This window comes from Aquarana catesbeiana, linkage group LG06 (genome assembly GCF_042186555.1).
Source record: "Aquarana catesbeiana isolate 2022-GZ linkage group LG06, ASM4218655v1, whole genome shotgun sequence".
In the NCBI taxonomy this organism is placed as follows: domain Eukaryota; kingdom Metazoa; phylum Chordata; class Amphibia; order Anura; family Ranidae; genus Aquarana; species Aquarana catesbeiana.
Window position 1 is genome coordinate 326,989,042 of NC_133329.1, and position 20,177 is coordinate 327,009,218.

At 41.5% G+C, this 20,177-nt stretch overlaps 1 protein-coding gene across 50 annotated transcripts in view; it reads left to right on the forward strand.

The window, feature by feature from the left end:
- Positions 1-19,145, forward strand: part of TTN (titin) — a 348,879-nt gene extending 329,734 nt beyond the window's left edge. For all 50 annotated transcript variants that reach the window (XM_073633763.1, XM_073633783.1, XM_073633784.1 and 47 more), the window contains 4 exons: positions 56-5,949; positions 6,044-6,197; positions 14,298-14,579; positions 17,898-19,145. In XM_073633763.1, the coding sequence (XP_073489864.1) occupies positions 56-5,949; positions 6,044-6,197; positions 14,298-14,579; positions 17,898-18,196 (6,629 nt within the window). In that variant the 3' untranslated portion in view covers positions 18,197-19,145. The remainder of the gene's footprint in view (positions 1-55; positions 5,950-6,043; positions 6,198-14,297; positions 14,580-17,897) is intronic.
- Positions 19,146-20,177: the final 1,032 nt, after the last annotated feature.

The following is a 20,177-nucleotide window of genomic DNA, read 5'->3' on the forward strand; positions in this document are numbered from 1 at the left end:
GCATTCCTTCAGCCAAACTAACCAATGTTGTTGTTGTTCTTGTTATTTCCTTTAGTTCCAGCTAAAATCCATCTGCCTAAAAATCTGGAAGGAATGGGTGCTGTGCATGCCCTCAGAGGTGAAGTTGTCAGTATTAAAATTCCATTCTCTGGTAAACCAGACCCAGTAATTACATGGCAGAAAGGACAGGATCTTATTGACAACAATGGACAGTATCAAGTCATTGTAACACGTTCATTCACATCACTTGTGTTCTCTAATGGAGTTGACAGGAAAGACGCAGGCTTCTATGTAGTCTGTGCAAAGAACAGATTTGGCATTGACCAAAAGACAGTAGAACTGGATGTTGCAGATGTCCCTGATCCACCAAGAGGTCTCAAAGTCAGTGATGTTTCAAGAGATTCTGTTAACCTCACTTGGAATACCCCAGCTACTGATGGCGGCAGTAAGATCATAAACTACATAATTGAAAAATGTGCAACAACAGCAGAAAGATGGATTCGTGTTGGCCAATCTCGTGAAACCAGATACACTGTTGTTAACTTATTTGGAAAAACAAGATATCAATTCAGAATAATAGCTGAAAATAAGTTTGGACAGAGTAAACCATCTGAAACAACAGATCCAGTGTTAACTAAAGAAGATAAATCAAGAATGTTGAACTATGATGATGAAGTTTCTGAAATTGAAATTTCTAAAACAAAAGCAGAACACTCTTCCACAAAAGTGCTTCATGAAAGATTTTCCATTGCTGAAGAGCTTGGACATGGGCAGTTTGGAATTGTTCACCGTTGTATTCACAATTCTTCCAAGAAAACATTCCTTGCCAAGTTTGTAAAGGTTAAAGGTACTGACCAGGTTTCAGTGAAGAAAGAAATTTCTGTTCTCAATGTTGCTCGACACACAAATATTTTGTACCTGTATGAATCATTTGAAAGCCTTGAAGAACTGGTAATGATATTTGAATTTATATCTGGTGTTGACATTTTTGAAAGAATTGGTGCAGCAGGCTTTGACCTCTGTGAAAGAGAAATAATTTCTTATGTACGTCAAATAAGTGAAGCTCTTGAATTCCTTCATTCGAACAGCATTGGACACTTTGATATAAGACCAGAAAACATCATATACACAACAAGACGCAGCTCAAGAATTAAAATTACTGAGTTTGGTCAAGCCCGGCAGTTAATTCCTGGAGACAGTTTTAGAATTCAGTTTACTGCCCCTGAATATTACGCACCTGAAGTTCACCAACATGATTTGGTCAGTACAGCAACTGACATGTGGTCTCTTGGTACTCTTGTGTATATACTTCTGAGTGGTCTTAATCCATTTGCAGCTGAAACAAACCAGCAGATAATTGAGAACATCACCAATGCAGAATACAACTTTGAGGATGAAGCTTTTAAAGATGTTAGCTTGGAGGCTTTGGATTTCATTGACAGACTTCTGGTAAAAGAAAGAAAGAGTCGCATGACTGCCACAGAAGCCCTTGAGCACTCATGGCTTAAACAGAAGACAGAAAAGCAAAGCACAAAAGTGATTAAGACATTAAGACACAGGCGTTACTATCAAAGTTTGATTAAGAAGGAATGGAACTTTGTAGTCTCTGTAGCTCGCATCTCTTGCGGTGGTGCCATAAGATCCCAGAGGGGAACGACAGTTGCTAAGGTCAAGGTCGCATCAATTGAAATAGGACCAATTTCTGGACAGATTACACATGCTGTTGGAGAAGAAGGAGAATATGCCAAATTTTCTTGCAAGATTGAAAATTATGATCAGTCTACACAAGTTACTTGGTACTTTGGCATCCGTCAATTAGAAAATAGTGACAAGTATGAAATCACATACAACAATGAAGGTCTTGCAACAATCTATGTCAAAGACATTAGAAAATCAGATGATGGCACCTACAGATGCAAAGTAGTCAATGACTACGGTGAGGACAGTTCTTATGGTGAATTGTTTGTAATAGGTGTCAGAGAACAATCTGAATATTACAGATGCAGGACTGTGAAGAAGGTAAAACGCAGAGTGGATGCCATGAGACTTTTGGAAAGACCACCAGAGTTTACCTTGCCTTTGTTCAACCGCACAGCTTATATTGGTGAAGATATCAGATTTGGTGTCACAATTACAGTCCATCCTGATCCACAGGTGACATGGCTCAAGTCAGGTCAAAAAATCAAACCTGGTGAAGATGAAAAGAAATACACTTTTGAATCTGACAAAGGTCTGTACCAGCTTATCATTCACAAACTGACAACAGATGATGATGCAGAGTATACTGTTGTGGCAAAGAACAGATATGGTGATGACAGTTGCAAAGCTAAGCTCACAGTTATTCCTCACCCAGCAGCAGCAGACAATACCTTACGACCAATGTTTAAGCGTTTGCTTGCAAATGCTGAATGCCAGGAAGGTCAGTCTGTCCGCTTTGAAATTAGAGTGTCAGGAACTCCAAAACCAACACTGAAATGGGAGAAAGACGGTCAGGCTTTGGCACTAGGCCCCAACATTGAAATTATTCATGAGGGTCTTGATTATTATGCTCTCTTCATTAGAGACACTTTGCCAGAAGACTCAGGTTACTACAGAATAACTGCTACCAATAGTGCAGGATCAACAAGCTGCCAAGCATACCTAAAGGTTGAGCGCATGCGATATGTCAAGCATGAGTACAAATCTGAAGAAGAACGTCAAGTACATGTACAGAGGCAGATTGACAAAACCCTGAGAATGGCAGAAATCCTTGCAGGAACTGATTCTGTCCCACTGACACCAGTTGCACAGCAAGCCCTGAGGGAGGCTGCAATTTTGTACAGGCCAGCAGTGAGCACCAAAACTGTAAAAGGAGAATATGAGATTACAAAAGAGGAAAAGAAGAAAGAAGTAAAAGTAATCCGCATGCCATATGAGATTCCAGAACCACGTGTACATGGTGCAACTGCACTTGAAGAAGATCAGTCTATTAAAAAGTTTGTACCAATGTCTGATATGAAATGGTACAAGAGATTGAGGGACCAGTTTGAAATGCCAGAACCTCTTGAGCGCATAGTTCAAAAACGTCCAAAACGTATTCGTCTCTCAAGGTGGGAGCAATTCTATGTAATGCCACTGCCACGCATCTCTGATCAATACAAACCGAAATGGCGTATACCAAAAGTGTCACAGGATGACCTGGAAACTGTAAGACCTGCTCGTCGTCGTACACCATCACCAGATTATGAACTTTATTATCGGCCACGCCGACGCTCTCTTGGAGATGTATCTGATGATGAATTACTTCTCTCAGTTGATGACTATTTGGCTATGAAAAGAGTTGAAGAGGAAAGATTACGACTAGAAGAAGAGTTGGTACTTGGCTTTTCTGCCTCTCCCCCAAGTCGTAGCCCTCCAAGATTTGAGCTGTCAACCCTTCGTTATACCACACCAGAAACTCATGTTAGCAGAGAGAAGAGAACTGAAGCAGAATCCAGGTATTCCACTTACCATATCCCAACTAAAGAGGAGGTCACAACAAGCTATGCAGATCTTAGAGAGCGTTATGAGAGAGCTATATACAAGCCACCCAAACAAAAACAAAGAATTATTGAAGAAAGAGAGGATGAAGAATTACTTCGTCCATACAGCACAACCCAGAGGCTTTCCCAGTATACAAGAGACCTTGAATACATGGAGAAGGAAGAGAAAAGCAGATTGCTATCAAGAAGAGAAAGAGAAATAACACAAATAACTGATGTTGAAGAAGCTCAGGAAGAAGTTTCCAGGAGAGTCAGCAGACAAATACGTCAAGCATCTCCTGAAGTTACAAGATTGCTTGGAAGGAGAAGATCACTCTCTCCAACTTATATTGAGCTTATGCGCCCTGTATCTGAACTAATTAGACCTCGTTCTAAACCAGCTGAGCCAGAGAGAAGATCTCCCACACCTGAGAGAACAAGGCCTCGATCTCCCAGCCCTGTTTCAAGTGATAGATCACTTTCACGTTTTGAAAGAACTGCAAGATTTGATATTATGTCGAGGTATGAATCAATGAAAGCTGCTCTCAAAACACAAAGGTCTTCAGAAAGAAAGTATGAAGTTTTAACTCAACAGCCCTTCTCATTGGACCATGCTCCCCGTATAACTTTGAGAATGCGTTCTCATCGTGTACCAATTGGGCAGAACACAAGATTTATTCTCAATGTGCAATCAAAGCCTACAGGTGATATTAAATGGTATCATAATAGTGTGGAAATTCAGGAAAGCAACAAATATCATATTAGTAATGTGAGTGGAGTTTTGACTCTGGAAATCATTGACTGCCATTCTGAAGACTGTGGAACATACCGTGCCATATGTACAAACTACAAAGGTGAGGCCTCTGACTATGCCACCCTAGATGTTTCAGGAGATGATTTTTCCACCTATACACCAAAAAGGAAAGACGATGTTGTGCCTAAGTCTGCTTTCCCAGAGTTGCTTAAATCAGAAGATTATGCATTTGCTTCATTTAAGAAAACATCTGAATTTGAGGCAAGTTCTTCAAGAAGAGAAGTTAAATCACAAGTAACTTCATTAAGAGAATCTTCGGAATCTTACGAGGCTTATGCATCTGAAGAAAAGAGAGTCTCTGCATCTGAAGCAAAAGCACTGGAAGAAAGAGTTGTGCACAGGAAATTTAAGAGTTCAGAGCCTGCCAAAATACTCACCAAACCACAGTCTGTAACAGTATCTGAAGGTGAAAGTGTCAGGTTTTCATGTGACTTTGATGGTGAACCAACTCCAACAGTTACATGGCAGCTTGCTGGAAAGGCTATAGTGTCCTCTACACGTCACCACATAACATCAACAAAGCACAGCTCTACCTTTGAAATCACTTCTGTCAAGTTGTCTGATGAGGGCAACTATACAGTAATCGTGGAAAACTCTGAAGGAAAGCAAGAAGCACACTTCACACTGACAATTAAACGATCAAAAGCAGCTGAGAAAAGTGTTACATCACCACCCCGAGTAAAATCTCCAGAACCACACAAAAAATCTCATGATTCAATAAAATCACCAAAAAGAGTAAAGTCTCCAGAGCCAACAACACCAAAAACCAAATCAGCAACCAAATCACCAGCAGATAAGATACAATTACCTGTTGTTTCACCTCCCAAAATAGCTCAGAACCTGAAGGCTGTAGCTAGTGGTGACAAAGCTAAGCTGGCATGTGTGGTTCAGAGTACATTACTTAATGGAAGAGAAGTGTCATGGTACAAGGATGGTAAGAAGCTGAGGGAAGATGGACATTTCAGCTTCCATTACTCTTCTGATGGAACCTATGAACTCACTATTTACAGTATCTCTGAAGCTGACCAGGGTGAATACATATGTGAAATAATTGGAGAAGGAGGAGTCTCCAAAACCAGCCTGCAGTTTGTTGGTCAAACATTCAAAAATGTTTTCTCCCAAGTTACTACTGCAAGAGAGTCTACAAAATCTCTCCAGATGTCAAAATCTGTAGTTCAAGAGGAGGTTAGTAAGACTGACTTGGTCACTGAAGGAACCAAAACTCTTCATACAGAGATTAAATCTTTAGAAAGTAGTGTCAGTTTTAGTGAAGGCCAGAAAGTCACTCTGAAGGCTAGTTTGTTGGGAGCATCTCAAATAAAATGGGTGCTCAATGGATATGAATTAAAAAACTCTGAAGACTACAGATATGGAGTATCTGGTAATGATCAAACTTTAACCATCAAAAAGGTTAGCAGCAAAGATCATGGGATCCTGACCTGTGAGGGAACAACAGACCAAGGAATAATCAAATGCCTGTTTGACTTGACATTAAACAAGGATGCTTCCAATGCACCATCATTTGTTTACCAACCAAAGTCTCAAAATGCCAATGAAGGTCAAAATGTTGTGTTTACCTGCGAAATCACTGGCAATCCATCTCCTGAAGTTGAATGGTTTAAAGACAATATTCTGGTAAGTCAGCTTTATCAGTTTTCTTTCAATCGATTGTTTTCTCTTTATTTAACTGAAAAAATAAATTGTATTTTATTTGTTTCTCTTTTTGTAGATTTCAGTCTCATCACACATCAGAGTGTCTCGAACTAAAAATATTTACTCTCTAGAAATTCGAAATACAACCGAGAAGGATAGTGGCAAATATACAATAAAAGCCAAGAACTACCATGGACAGTGTTCTGCTACTGTCTCTTTAAATGTTCTCCGTAAGTATCGTAGAACCTTTGGAAACTGAAAATATACTTTATGCATTAACTTTTCCCAGTTAACTTAAATTATTTTAGTGCAAACTTAATAGAATATTAAGCTCTCTATCAATGATGCCATACAAACAACAGAAAAATGCTATTTTTCTGTTATTTGTTCAGGGCCAGATAACTCACTCAAAGGTGAGTTATTTAGTACATGGCTGTCCAAATCATTTCTCATGGTTCATGATCTTGCCTTAGGGTTGCTATAATTGTAGAATTTAATTGAGTAGAGTTTAATTTACTATTTAGTCTCTTACAACACAGTTTTGGGTTCCCACAGTGACATATTTAATATACTGTATTTGACACCCAGATAGGACGACTTTTACCAAATCCCTCCTCCTCTATACAACACCATTTTTTTTCAGGAGAAATCATAAAATGAAACAATTAAAGGAGTTGTAAAGCCAGAAGGTATTTTATCTTAATTCTTTCTATGCATTAAGATAAAAACCTTTTTTTCTCTCCAGCGATGTCCACAAGTGTCTAAGCTGTCCGGGACATTCCTCCTGATTGGATGAGACACAGCAGCGGCACCATTGGCTCCCGTGGCTATCAAAGTCAGTCAGCCAATCAGGGGAGAGATGGGGCTGGGTCAAGGCTCCGTGTCTGAATGGATACACAGAGCTCTAACTCGGCTCGGGTGCCCCCATAGAAAGCTGCTGGCTGAGGGGGCACTCGATAGGAGGGAGGGGCCAGGAGCAACAAAGAGGGACCCGAGAAAAGGAGGATCGGGGATGCTCTTTGCAAAACCAACTGCACAGAGGAGGTAAGTATAACATGCTTGTTATTTACAAAAAAAAAAACAAAAGGAGACTTTACAATCCCTTTAACAGAGGACAAAAAGGCCAATGGTCAGGAGTACATAATTAAAGTACAGCACAGCTTCTGAGTACAGCAGGCAGGAGTATGTACTGGTCAGCAAAGCCAACAGAGTGCAGCAGTCAGAAGATTGCCTAGGGTTTACACTCACACTTTAGAGCAGGCAGTCTAGTTCCCTTTTATATTTGTTGTCAATGAAGATGTGCCCCATACACTAGTTCGTTAAAGAAACACCCCCATATTTTGGTGGTCAATGTAAAATTTCCACCTTGCTTTGGTAACTAGTGATAGAGTAACCCATTACACTGGTGATCAGTGAGAATTTAGACAAGCATATATTTGTTGCTTGTGGTTACTCTGCTCCAGTGCTTCCAGTTTTGGTTCTACTAAATTATATTAGTGCTGAAACTATCCACGAATCATCAGATAGGAGTTCAATCTGATAATTTAATTATAGATGGAGAGCGATTACATGAATCTCCTAGTGTTTCTTATAGAGTCTACTGAAAAATCCAAGAGGGAAAATGAGAACCCCTCTTAATAGCTATAGAAGGTACCCAGTCTGGAAATCCAAGTCTAAAATCTTGAAAGATGAGTCCCTGAGTAAAGACGCTGAATGGTAATTCATTTGGTTGGCATCTACCTAAATCCAGAATGTGAGTTTTGGATGGACTGATCCACTAAAAGACAAACGTTACTTTAAAAAATATATCCTACAACCATGGGAGAATGTTTTTTTTATTTTTAAAATGTCTTTTTTTTTACCTCCTTCCATCTGCCATATAGTAAAATGGTGGGCGCAAGGTGGCTCTCTCGTTCTGGCATGATGTCATATGATGTCTCACTCTCGTCGTGATTGCGCACCCACGGGGGGCACGCAGCACGGCAATGCACTGTGTCTCTGGTCCACGATGCATCACCAATCTCGGTACAGAGCCATTGATGAAGCTCTTTACCCATGCAATCAGCTGTGTCCAATCACATCTAAACAAGGAAGTTCAGTGACATTTCCTCGTGCCCTGATTATCATTTCAGCCTCAACAGTACCCAGCAGTAATGCCAGTCAGTGCCCAGCAGTAAAGTCAATCAGTGCCCATCAGTGATGCCAATCAGTGCCCATCAGTGATGCTAGTCAGTGCTGCCTTTCAGTGCACATCAGTGCCTGCTCATCAGTGCCGCCTATCTGTGCAGCATATCAGTGCCCATAAGTGCCGCCTATCAATGCCGCCTATCAGTGCTCATCAGTGCTGCTTAACCACTTCAGCCCCGGAAGGATTTACCCCCTTCCTGACCAGAGCACTTTCTACAATTTGGCACTGCGTCGCTTTAACTGCTAATTGCGCGGTCATGCAATGCTGTACCCAAATGAAATTTGCGTCCTTTTCTTCCCACAAATAGAGCTTTCTTTTAATGTTATTTGATCACCTCTGCGGTTTTTATTTTTTGCGCTATAAACGGAAAAAGACCGAAAATTTTGAAAAAAAATGACATTTTCTACTTTTTGTTATAAAAAAATCCAATAAACTCAATTTTAGTCATACATTTAGACCAAAATGTATTCGGCCACATGTCTTTGGTAAAAAAAATGTCAATAAGCGTATATTTATTGGTTTGCGCAAAAGTTATAGCATCTACAAACTAGGGTACATTTTCTGTAATTTACACAGCTTTTAGTTTATGACTGCCTATGTCATTTCTTGAGGTGCTAAAATGGCAGGGCAGTACAAACCCCCCCCCCCCAAATGACCCCATTTTGGGAAGTAGACACCCCAAGGAAATTGCTAAGAGGCATGTTGAGCCCATTGAATATTAATTTTTTTTGTCCCAAGTGATTGAATAATGACAAAAAAAAAAAAAATTACAAAAAGTTGTCACTAAATGATATATTGCTCACACAGGCCATGGGCATATGTGGAATTGCACCCCAAAATACATTCATCTGCTTCTCCTGAGTACGGGGATGCCACATGTGTGGGACTTTTTGGGAGCCTATTCGCGTACGGGGCCCCGAAAACCAATCACCGCCTTCAGGATTTCTAAGGGCGTAAATTTTTGATTTCACTCCTCACTACCTATCACAGTTTTGAAGGCCATAAAATGCCCAGATGGCACAAAACCCCCCCAAATGACCCCATTTTGGAAAGTAGACACCCCAAGCTATTTGCTGAGATGCATGTTGAGTCCATGGAATATTTTATATTTTGACACAAGTTGCGGGAAAGTGACACTTTTTTTTTTTTTGCACAAAGTTGTCACTAAATGATATATTGCTCACACAGGCCATGGGCATATGTGGAATTGCACCCCAAAATACATTTAGCTGCTTCTCCTGAGTATGGGGATACCACATGTGTGGGACTTTTTGGGAGCCTAGCCGCGTACGGGGCCCCGAAAACCAATCACCGCCTTCAGGATTTCTAAGGGTGTAAATTTTTGATTTCACTCTTCAGTGCCTATCACAGTTTCGGAGGCCATGGAATGCCCAGGTGGCACAAACCCCCCCCCCTCAAATGACCCCATTTTGGAAAGTAGACACCCCAAGCTATTTGCTGAGAGGCATGGTGAGTATTATGCAGCTCTCTATTGTTTTTGAAAATGATGAAAGAAAAGAAAAAAACATGTTTTTTTTTTCTTTTTTCAATTTTCAAAACTTTGTGACAAAAAGTGAGGTCTGCAAAATACTCACTATACCTCTCAGCAAATAGCTTGGGGTGTCTACTTTCCAAAATAGGGTCATTTGGGGGGGTTTTGTGCCACCTGGGTATTCCATGGCCTCCGAAACTGTGATAGGCAGTGAAGAGTGAAATCAAAAATTTACGCCCTTAGAAAGCCTGAAGGCGGTGCCTGGTTTTCGGGGTCCCGTGCACGGCTAGGCTCCCAAAAAGTCTCGCACATGTGGTATCCCCGTACTCAGGAGAAGCAACAGAATGTATTTTGGGGTGTAATTTCACATATTCCCATGGCATGTTTGAGCAATATATCATTTAGTGACAACTTTGTGCAAAAAAAAAATTTGTCTTTTTCCCGCAACTTGTGTCACAATATAAAATATTCCATGGACTCGACATGCCTCTCAGCAAATAGCTTGGGGTGTCTACTTTCCAAAATGGGGTCATTTGGGGGGGTTTTGAACTGTCCTGGCATTTTATGCACAACATTTAGAAGCTTATGTCACACATTACCCACTCTTCTAACCACTTGAAGACAAAGCCCTTTTCTGACACTTTTTGTTTACATGAAAAAATTATTTTTTTTTGCAAGAAAATTACTTTGAACCCCCAAACATTATATATTTTTTTAAAGCAAATGCCCTACAGATTAAAATGGTGGGTGTTTAATTTTTTTTTTACACAGTATTTGTGCAGCGATTTTTCAAACGCATTTTTTGGGGAAAAAACACACTTTTTAAAATTTTAATGCACTAAAACACACTATATTGCCCAAATGTTTGATGAAATAAAAAAGATGATCTTAGGCCGAGTACATGGATACCAAACATGACATGCTTTAAAATTGCGCACAAACGTGCAGTGGCAACAAAATAAATACATTTTTAAAAGCCTTTAAAAGCCTTTACAGGTTACCACTTTAGATTTACAGAGGAGGTCTACTGCTAAAATTACTACCCTAGATCTGACCTTTGCGGTGATACCTCACATGCATGGTGCAATTGCTGTTTACATTTCACGCCAGACCGACGCTTGCGTTCGCCTTAGCGGGAGAGCAGGGGGGACAGGGGTGCTTTTTTTTTTTTTTTTTTCCTTTATTATTTTTTTGCTTTTTTATCTTATTTTCAAACTGTTCCTTTCATTTTTTTTTTAATCATTTTTATTGTTATCTTAGGGAATGTAAATATCCCCTATGATAGCAATAGGTAGTGACAGGTACTCTTTTTTTTAAAAATTGGGGTCTATTAGACCCTAGATCTCTCCTCTGCCCTCAAAGCATCTCATCTGACCACACCAAGATCGGTGTGATAAAATGCTTTTCCAATTTCCCAATGGCGCTGTTTACATCCGGCGAAATCTAAGTCATGAAATGCTCATAGCTTCCGGTTTCTTAGGCCATAGAGATGTTTGGAGCCACTCTGGTCTCTGATCAGCTCTATGGTCAGCTGGCTGAATCACCGCCTGCATTCTCAGGTTCCCTGTTGAGACAGGAGAGCCAGAGAAAAACATGGAAGACGATGGGGGGGGCATTCCCTCCCACTGCTTGTAAAAGCAGTCTAGAGGCTAATTAGCCGTCTAAAAGCAGTCTAGAGGCTAATTAGCCGCTAGGATTGCTTTTACATGAAAGAAGACCGCTGGCTGAAAAGAATGATACAAAGATGATACCTAAACCTGCAGGCATCATTCTGGTATAACCACTCAAAGTCGTGAATTGCGTACCTGAAGACAAAAAAATGGTTAACAATAAAACACAGTAAACAGTAAAGTATAAAAAAATTGCATACCTGAAAAGCAAACATGATAAAACATAATAACAATAAAACATTGCAGAATAGAATACAGTAAAAAAGAGCAGAACAATAGAGAGAGAATAGAGAGAGAGAGAACAATAAAACGACAAGTATTTTTTTTAATTTTATATTTTTTTTTTTGTTTTTTTTTTACACTTTTTTTTGTAACTGTAACTTTTATAACTGTAACCGGTTCCAGGTTCGGGTCTCTCAAAATGCAATGGCATCTTGGGAGACCCTGTGTTAGTGTGCCTAGTCTGTGCAATGCTGTACCCTACGCTAATACTCAACTAGTGTATGATAGCGTTCAAAACATTCACCAATGCAAAGACCAGGATTATCAGGACAGGAGGGAAAATAATAGCGGGTGTCACGCCTATATCCGCGCTTGCTGCAGATACGACATCTTTTTTGGGGGGGTTCGTTGGGTAGGGGTACTCGGGAGGACATAAAAATGCCTCTCATGCAGCCGACTGCATTTGGTTGCGGATGTGAATGGGGGAAGTACGGGTGCTGCAGAAGTGGTGGGTTCCCAATTAGGATTGGTGAATGCAGCAGGAAGGGCACTATGGGCACGACGGGCCTGTTTGTCTTCTTCTTGGTGGTAGCGAGACACTACTTATGCTTGCCACCTCACCAGCTTGAACTGCACTTATGGGACTCGCCATGTCACCAAGTGTTACTGCAGTGCTGGTTTGACTACGACCGGGGTGGACTAGGCCGCTGGTGCTTGCCAGTTCACCAAAACGCTACCAAAAAAAACTGTTAGCGATCGCAGGGATCAGGCCTGACTCTGCGCACGCTGCAGTTATGCGTTTAGTGTTTTGTAAGTGACAGTGATCGATCGATACTGCACTTGGGTGGGCTGGGCCGGGCGGAGGGGCAAAATGCAGGTGCTAGCAGGTATCTGGGCTGATCCCGCTAACACTGCGTTTTTGGGAACCCTAAACTGCTGGGGACGCTAGTATAGATCTGATCGGATCAGATATTGATCTGTTCAGATACTATACCACTAAGGGAGGTGTACGGTGCGTGCGTGGGTGTTAGTGGTACTGGCACTAACCTGACGCTGCCTGGGGCTGGTGCTTGCCAGTTCACCAAAATGCCACCAAAAAAACTGTTAGCGATTGCAGGGATCAGGCCTGACTCTGCGAACACTGCAGTTATGCGTTTAGTTTTTTGTAAGTGACAGTGATCGATCGATACTGCACTTGGGTGGGCTGGGCTGGGCTGGGCTGGGCGGAGGGGTAAAACGCAGGTGCTAACAGGTATCTGGGCTGATTCCACTAACACTGCGTTTTTTGTAACCCTAAACTGCTGGGGACGCTAGTATAAATCTGATCAGATATTGATCCGTTCAGATACTATACCACTAAGGGAGGCGTATGCTGCGTGCGTGGGTGTTAGCGGTACTGGCGCTAATCTGACGCTGCCTGGGGCGACGCATATCACTGCCGGGCGATCAGGGGGCTAAACCTTTATTCGGTAATAAACGGCGGGTGCCCTGACACTATAAAAAATAAACGAACTAACCAGCGTCACCCGTAACAGTTATAGTATTAACCAGTGATCACTGGTGAAAGGGTTAACTAGGGGGCAATCAAGGGGTTAAAACCTTTATTAGGTAGTATATGGGGGTCCCTGACACTATAAAACGCTGATGGCGAACCTAAATATTTACCTCCCTAACTAGTGTCACCAGTGACACTAATACAGCGTTTAGAAAAATGATCACTTAGTGACACTGGCGACGGGGGGTGATCAAGGGGTTAAAACTTTATTAGGGGGGGTTAGGGGGGTACCCTAGACCAAAGGGGGCTAACACTAACTGCCCTACCACACTAACTGTCACAAACTGACACCAATGCAGTAATCAGAAAAAAAAAAAACTGCTTGGTGTCAGTGTGACGGGGGGGGGGGGGGGGGATCGGGGGTGTAATGTATGCCTGGCATGTTCTACTGTGTGTGTGTGTGTTGTGCACTCACATTGAAGTCTTCTCTCCTCGGCGCCGGAACGGAAAATGCCGAGCCGAGGAGAGATGACATAATTTCCTCTGCTGCTGTTTAGCATACAGCAGCAGAGGAATGATCCCATTGGCTGGGAGCGATCGCGAGGGGGGGGCCACGAATGGATGGCCTCCCCCTCATGTCCGATCGCCCGGGGGACAAACGTAGACCGCCTCGGGCACGGGGGGGTCCGATCGGACCCCCCGGCCCGCGGAAGGCAGATCACGTACAGGTACGTGATTCTGCCTGCCCGTGCCATTCTGCCGCAGTATATCTGCGTGAGGCGGTCGGCAAGTGGTTAATAGTGGTGCCTATCAGTGCCCATCAGTGCTACATATTAGCGCCGCCTCATCGGTGCCCTTCAATGCCACCTCATCAGTACAGCCTCATGAGTGCACATCAGTGAAGGAGAAAAATGACTTATTTACTAAATTTTATAACAGAAACTAAGAAAATCTTTTATTTATTTATTTTTTTTATATTTAGCGAAAAACAAAAAACCCATTGGTTATTAAATACCACCAAAAGAAAGCTCTATCTGTCTCAAAAAAATGATAAAAATTTTGTTTGGGTACAATGTTGCATGACTGCGCAATTGTCATTCAAAGTGCAACAACGCTGAAAGCTGAAAATTGGCCTGGGCAGGAAGGGGGTGAAAGTGCCCAGTAATGAAGCGGTTAATGTTCCAGGCTGTCTATGCCAGTTATACAGGATAACTGACCCATAATGTGCTTGCATTGACATAGCGTTTGTATTCTTAACCATAGGTCTTGTTGAAGAGCCTACCAAGCAAGTTATGCTGAAAGCTGCTGGTGAAGCTAGTCTGCTTGAAAGCTTGTCTCTTCAATCCATGCAAACGTCTGCCTCCAGACAAGAAGCCTCCTTCAGCAGTAGCAGCAGTGGTAGTATTTCTGAATCAAAATTTGCCAGTATGTCCTCAGTGAAAGAAGCGTCCTTTATGGAAATGCACTCCAGCAGCATGATGGAATCCTCCAGCATAAGACATATGGAAAGTTCCTCCAGCAGAATGTTATCTGCAGGATTCAGAGGTAAGCACACAGCCTGGATTGTCTGTTGCCCTCTTTTAGGCTGCAAAAAAGAAAAATGGACAATAAATGACCTATCTTTCCTTAATGTCACTGCAGAATGGCTGCAACTGTTCTCCCCACTGTTATATTTTGGCTGATGATGTGTAGGGAAAATAATGTTTCTCTTGCTTATTGGAAATCCTTAGAGGAGCTTCAGTCGTATGTATGAAAATTAAAAGTCAGCAGCTACAAAAGAAGAGATATGTTATCATAATCAATATTAAGTTTGATTTACCACTATACAGCACATATTTGAGAACTTCTCAGAAAATCTTTAAAGTTCCAGCTCTGTTCATTCGTACTTTTAGAAATCATATAATTCAGTATTTGCAGCTCAAAAGTTGTGTATGTAGAACTTATCATTACCATTACCTAAATATGCCTTTTAAATTGCTACTTTGGTATGCTTGTAAAGCATTAAAAGTGTCATACAGACTTCTTGTCATACTGATATGTGATTTAAAGAACTTAAAGGGGCACCGGAGACACTCGGAAACACTCAGAGACACTCGGAGATGCTCAGAGATGCTTGAAGACACTCGGGAACGGAGTATAGATAAGATGCTCGGAGATACTCAGAAACACTGCATTCCCGAGTGTCTCCGGGTGTCTGCAAGTGTCTCCGAGTGTCTCTGAGTGTTTTCGAGTGGTCTCCGAGCGTCTCTTTTTTTTTTGAGTGAATACATAAATTAACAGCGCTAGCAGAATATAAAACATCAACGTGATAATGTGCTTATAAATTATTGACCGTGACAATATTGACAAGTTCCATACATATATAATAAATAAAGTGCTATGCACTCCAAATACAAATTCTAGTGCTTCGTGGTTCAGGACAGGATTTTTCAAGTGCCACACTCCCCTCTTGTGACCCCACTCACCAAAGTTAATGGACCCTTAGCTTTGCAGTCTAGGGGTCAATAGGGCTGTGATCTAATGCCTTGTTTCCACTGAGCGGATCGGTTCGGATCGGTACAGTTTGAATGGCCTAGAATGGTCCGGTCTATTCTGGTGAGCGTTTCCACTGCAAGTGGGACCACAAGGGGCCATACAGGGTTTAGAAAAAATGTCTCAGCATAGCACAGCAGAGGGTTTTCTGTCAGCCAATCAGTGTAATGTATCGTAGCTCCGCCCTAACCGAACCGTTCCATTTTCTATGGCCCCACATCTGAAGCAGGACCCAGAATGGAACGGTTCGGTTCAGTTGTATGGGCCGCGTTCACAATGGAAACACCCAAAATAGCGTACCGTACCGAACCGCTCAGTGGAAACAAGGCAATAAAAGATCTGATGTGTAAAAACTGGACTCTCAGAGAAGCTTCCAGTGTTTTCGAGTGTCTCCGATGCCCCCGCACCTCTGGCCACATGCGGTACTGCATAGACAAGCAGTGGCTGTGGAATGGATTATCTTTCCATTATTTCCTATGGGGAAACCCCCTTTTAATTTTACGAGTGCTTTGGATTACAAGCATTCTTCTGGACCTAATTATGTTTGTAATCCAAGGTATTACTGTAATTCAGTATTTGCAACTCAAATGTTTGTATATTGTAGAACTTATTACCAGTACCTAAATATGCCTTTTAAATTGCTACTTTGGTATGCTTGTAAAGCATTAAAAAATGCCATACAGACTTTCCCTCCTTCAGCAGCCTGAACAGAGGGTTCCATTTATAAAGCAGCAGTATGGTCTTACTCCAAACATACTACTGCTTATGAAAAAAAAATAGACACATTTATAAATCACTGTGATGTGTTTTACAGATATGCATTATGTTCTGTTTTTTTTCAGGACTCCAAAACTCCATTCATTTCAATAAATAGTAAATAAAAAAGAAGTCTTGGGAGGAAAAGAAGCCCATTCTCATGACCTGTCAGTCATGTAACCAGCAGAGTGCTCTCTGCAGGATTGTGCAGAGAAAACCACAGGCTTCAAATGCAGCTCCATTTTTTTCAGCACTGCATAGAAATTAATGAAATGTTACACTGTGACATTTCAATAAAGTTAAAAAGAAAAGTGCTCTGCTGTGTTTTATTCTGATGGTGGTGGGAACTGGCCTAAACAAAGCACAAAGAGCGAAGGACTCATCACTGGTATTTCCTGTGGTCTACAGCTGATCTTTTCCCCACTACTGATTTACCATTCCTTGTTCTGCACTGCATCCTTATGTGGAGGCAGCCACCTTGATATCGCTTTTTCCGTTTTCAAATCAGAACCTCCAGCAAGAACAACAGTGAGCAGTATAGTAGTGACATCACCAAATCTCCTAAGGCAGTGGTGGCTTAATCTCACACTGCAGATGTACATCTATGAGGCTGTAGACCAGGGTTTATCAACCAGGATTCCATGGAACCCGAGGGTTCCACCATGGAACCCTAGGAAATCCTTGAGCAATTTGTGTCTCGCAGATAGGTAACTACTAGCACCATTGATCTTTTTAGCTATATGTCAGGGGGGGAAGGGGAGGCATTCTTCCTAATGACCACGAGTGTAAGAAGCATTCTCCCAATTGACCATCACACTGATGTATCATGAGTTGAAGATATGGTAAGTTTTAACAGGGGTTCCCTGAGACCAGAAAGTTATTTCAAGGGTTCCTCCATATTGAAAAAGGTTGAGAAAGGCTGCTGTAGACACTACTACATAGGCACCCTTACACACCAGGAAATGTGCTGCAATTTTTAGTAATAATTTCAGAAAAAAGGGTACCGCTGAGGCACAATTAACATTTCTAAATGATTTATATAATATAGCAAATATTCACTTTTTGAATTCAGTCCCACTTTATAAAAAAAGGTAATATGTACATTTGGGCTTCATTTCCTAAAAACTGCTATTAAAGTTGATGTAAACCCTATTACACCACTTGTGCCTACAGGTAAGCCTATAATAAGGCTTACCTGTAGGTACTGTAAATATCTCCTAAACCTGCATGGTTTAGGAGATATTTACCATATACGCTTGCGCCAACGTGATCGATGCATGTGCATGTGAGAGTTGGTTTGATTGTGCTGTTTCTAAAGGGCTTGTGCCGTGACCAGTGACGTCATCGCGGCTCCGGCCAATCACAGCGCCGGTGCCCGCGAACCCGGAAATAACGACAGGAGACATGTCGCTGGTCACAGCGGTGTACAGGGACCGCTGCAACAGCTTTGATCTAAGGTAAGTATTTCATAATGAGCTAGTATGCAATGCATTCTAGCTCATTATGCCTTTGTCTTGCAGGGTTTTTTTTTTTTTATATGGGTTTAACTGTTTATTCTTTACTTTCCATTTAAAGGGAGTTCACCTAAGATTGAAGCTCTGCCATCTGATGTCAGCATTGATGCAGGAAAGGTTCTTGCAGTAGCCTGTGCCTTTGCTGGAGAACCCACCCCAGATGTTGCATGGTCTCATTCTGGGCGATCTGTTCCTACCGAAGAACAGAAGGGCCGAGTTCACATCGAAACCTCTGAAGACTTGACCACCCTAACCATCACGGATGTTCAAAAGAGAGACGGGGGGCGTTACACACTGAAGCTATCAAATGATTTCGGATCGGATTCTGCGTCTGTGAATATCAATGTTCGAACACCCTAAGTTATTGATCGTTTACATTCACCTGTATTCCTACAGGTGATTCACAAGGACTGGAACTGATTTGTAAATAGAGAATTATTTTTGTACCTACCTTTATAAGACAAAGTCCACAGATTTACACTGAATTTTGCTCTTATTTAACTTAAGAGTCTAAAACCTTTTTTTGACATGTACATACTGTATATAGCCGAGTTGACCGGTTATGGAGTTCTGTACCATATATTTTGTGACGTTTTAAAGAAAATGCAACGGAACGAACGGTGGGCAGGAGAAAGTTTCCTAGGAAGCGAATACCTTGTCTACCATTAAACTATGTGCCTCAACACCATGTTGATGACTTAAGTATACCTCAGCAGGTTGAGAAACTCCCTGTTGAAGACTTACACCCGATAGAGGATGCTACTCACGAACTATGCTAACAAACATTACATATTTGAAATAATGGTAAATATAAGGTGCTGTCTGCAACTACCCTCCTGTAGGCAGCACTGCAATATTTCCATTATTGACAAACGACGACTGTTTACTGTTCAACAGAGACTATTTCTAAGCTGAGCAAAGTGTTAGCGGCCAACACTTTGTTCACAATTTGTTTCATTGCCCTTTTTCTGACATGTCGACTCCCTCAACTTGCTCCAAAAAGTAACATCATCCGGCCATACCCTCATCGAAGCAAGTTCAGAGACTCGCGTGCAGAATCAGTGGCAACTCTCCTAGAGGTTCATGGGTGCAGTGATTGTGTGTGAGTAGATAGCATTACATGTTATGACAACAGGGCAAAAAAGGAGAGAACCACAGTCAAGCAAGCTGTTGATAAAACCTGTAAAGCTCAATAATTTGTTGTTGCTCTTTCATGTAGTATTTATTGTGACTGTAGAATTATCTATTTATTGAACCTCTTGGAGATAGTTCATTGATTGCAATAAAGCGTGTTATCTGCACCAATAAACTCTGTGATGCTTTTTCTTTTTGTTAATTCTATGAACGTGAATAGGTCGGGCTACTGGAGGTGTCCTATTGTGGTAGTAGGAAAGTTTAAATTGTATGTCTAGCCAAGATTTTTTTTTTTTTTTTTTTTTTTTAGGACACCTGTTGGGTTTTTTACTGCTATCCAGGGGTGTGATAGAGATAATTTCACCTCACTCATTGTGAATTTTAGCAGCCCACCTAAACAATTATAATAAAAACACTGCTACATTAAAATGATGGACTTGTACCAGCCATATACAACTTGATACATGTGGCCCTTCCAATTTCAGAAGTGCTCGAAACAATGCAGTTTTTTGGTTTACTCCCAAGTGGTATACTCAAAGGTGCACTAGCTGCTGTATTTTACCAGTAACAACATATAATTAGTTGCCACCTTCATACATTGGCCTTATTGGGGAAAAAAGGGTTACAGCAGTGAGGCACTGTAGCACTTCAGCAATAACACAAATATCCCTCCTCATCCATAATTTTGAAAAAGATCTGACAGTTTTAGTCTGAAGAGTTTAACTGGTGGTTAAAGCAGGAACATGGGTAACAGTACACAGTTTCACAGAGGTAAAAAAGAATTGGTTCAAACGTACACCCAGAGACATTCACCCAATCCAGCTGCTTTATTGTCAGTAAATTGGTTCCCAAATATATAAACCTTCCCAGATGTCTCCTGACCAGGCCACTTGGCAAAATAAATAAAATTAATCAGAATTAATAAGAATGCAATTTCCATTGCTGTCCACTGTAACAGGCCAGGACCTACAGCATTCCCCTTTCCCCTCAAATATGAAAGTTATGCAGATGCAAACCTGTTTGAAGTCTAGCATGGAAAGGAAGAAAGGTAACAGCGTTCTCTGTAGGGACAACTCAATCCATACACCAGGTCCACTCACAGGTGCTGAGGCTCAATGTGTCCCAACATACTCCAATGCAACAGTAGTAAGAGGAGCCGGCAGAACTGTAATCCTTGAAGTGTCGTTTATTGGTACATCAGAGTGAC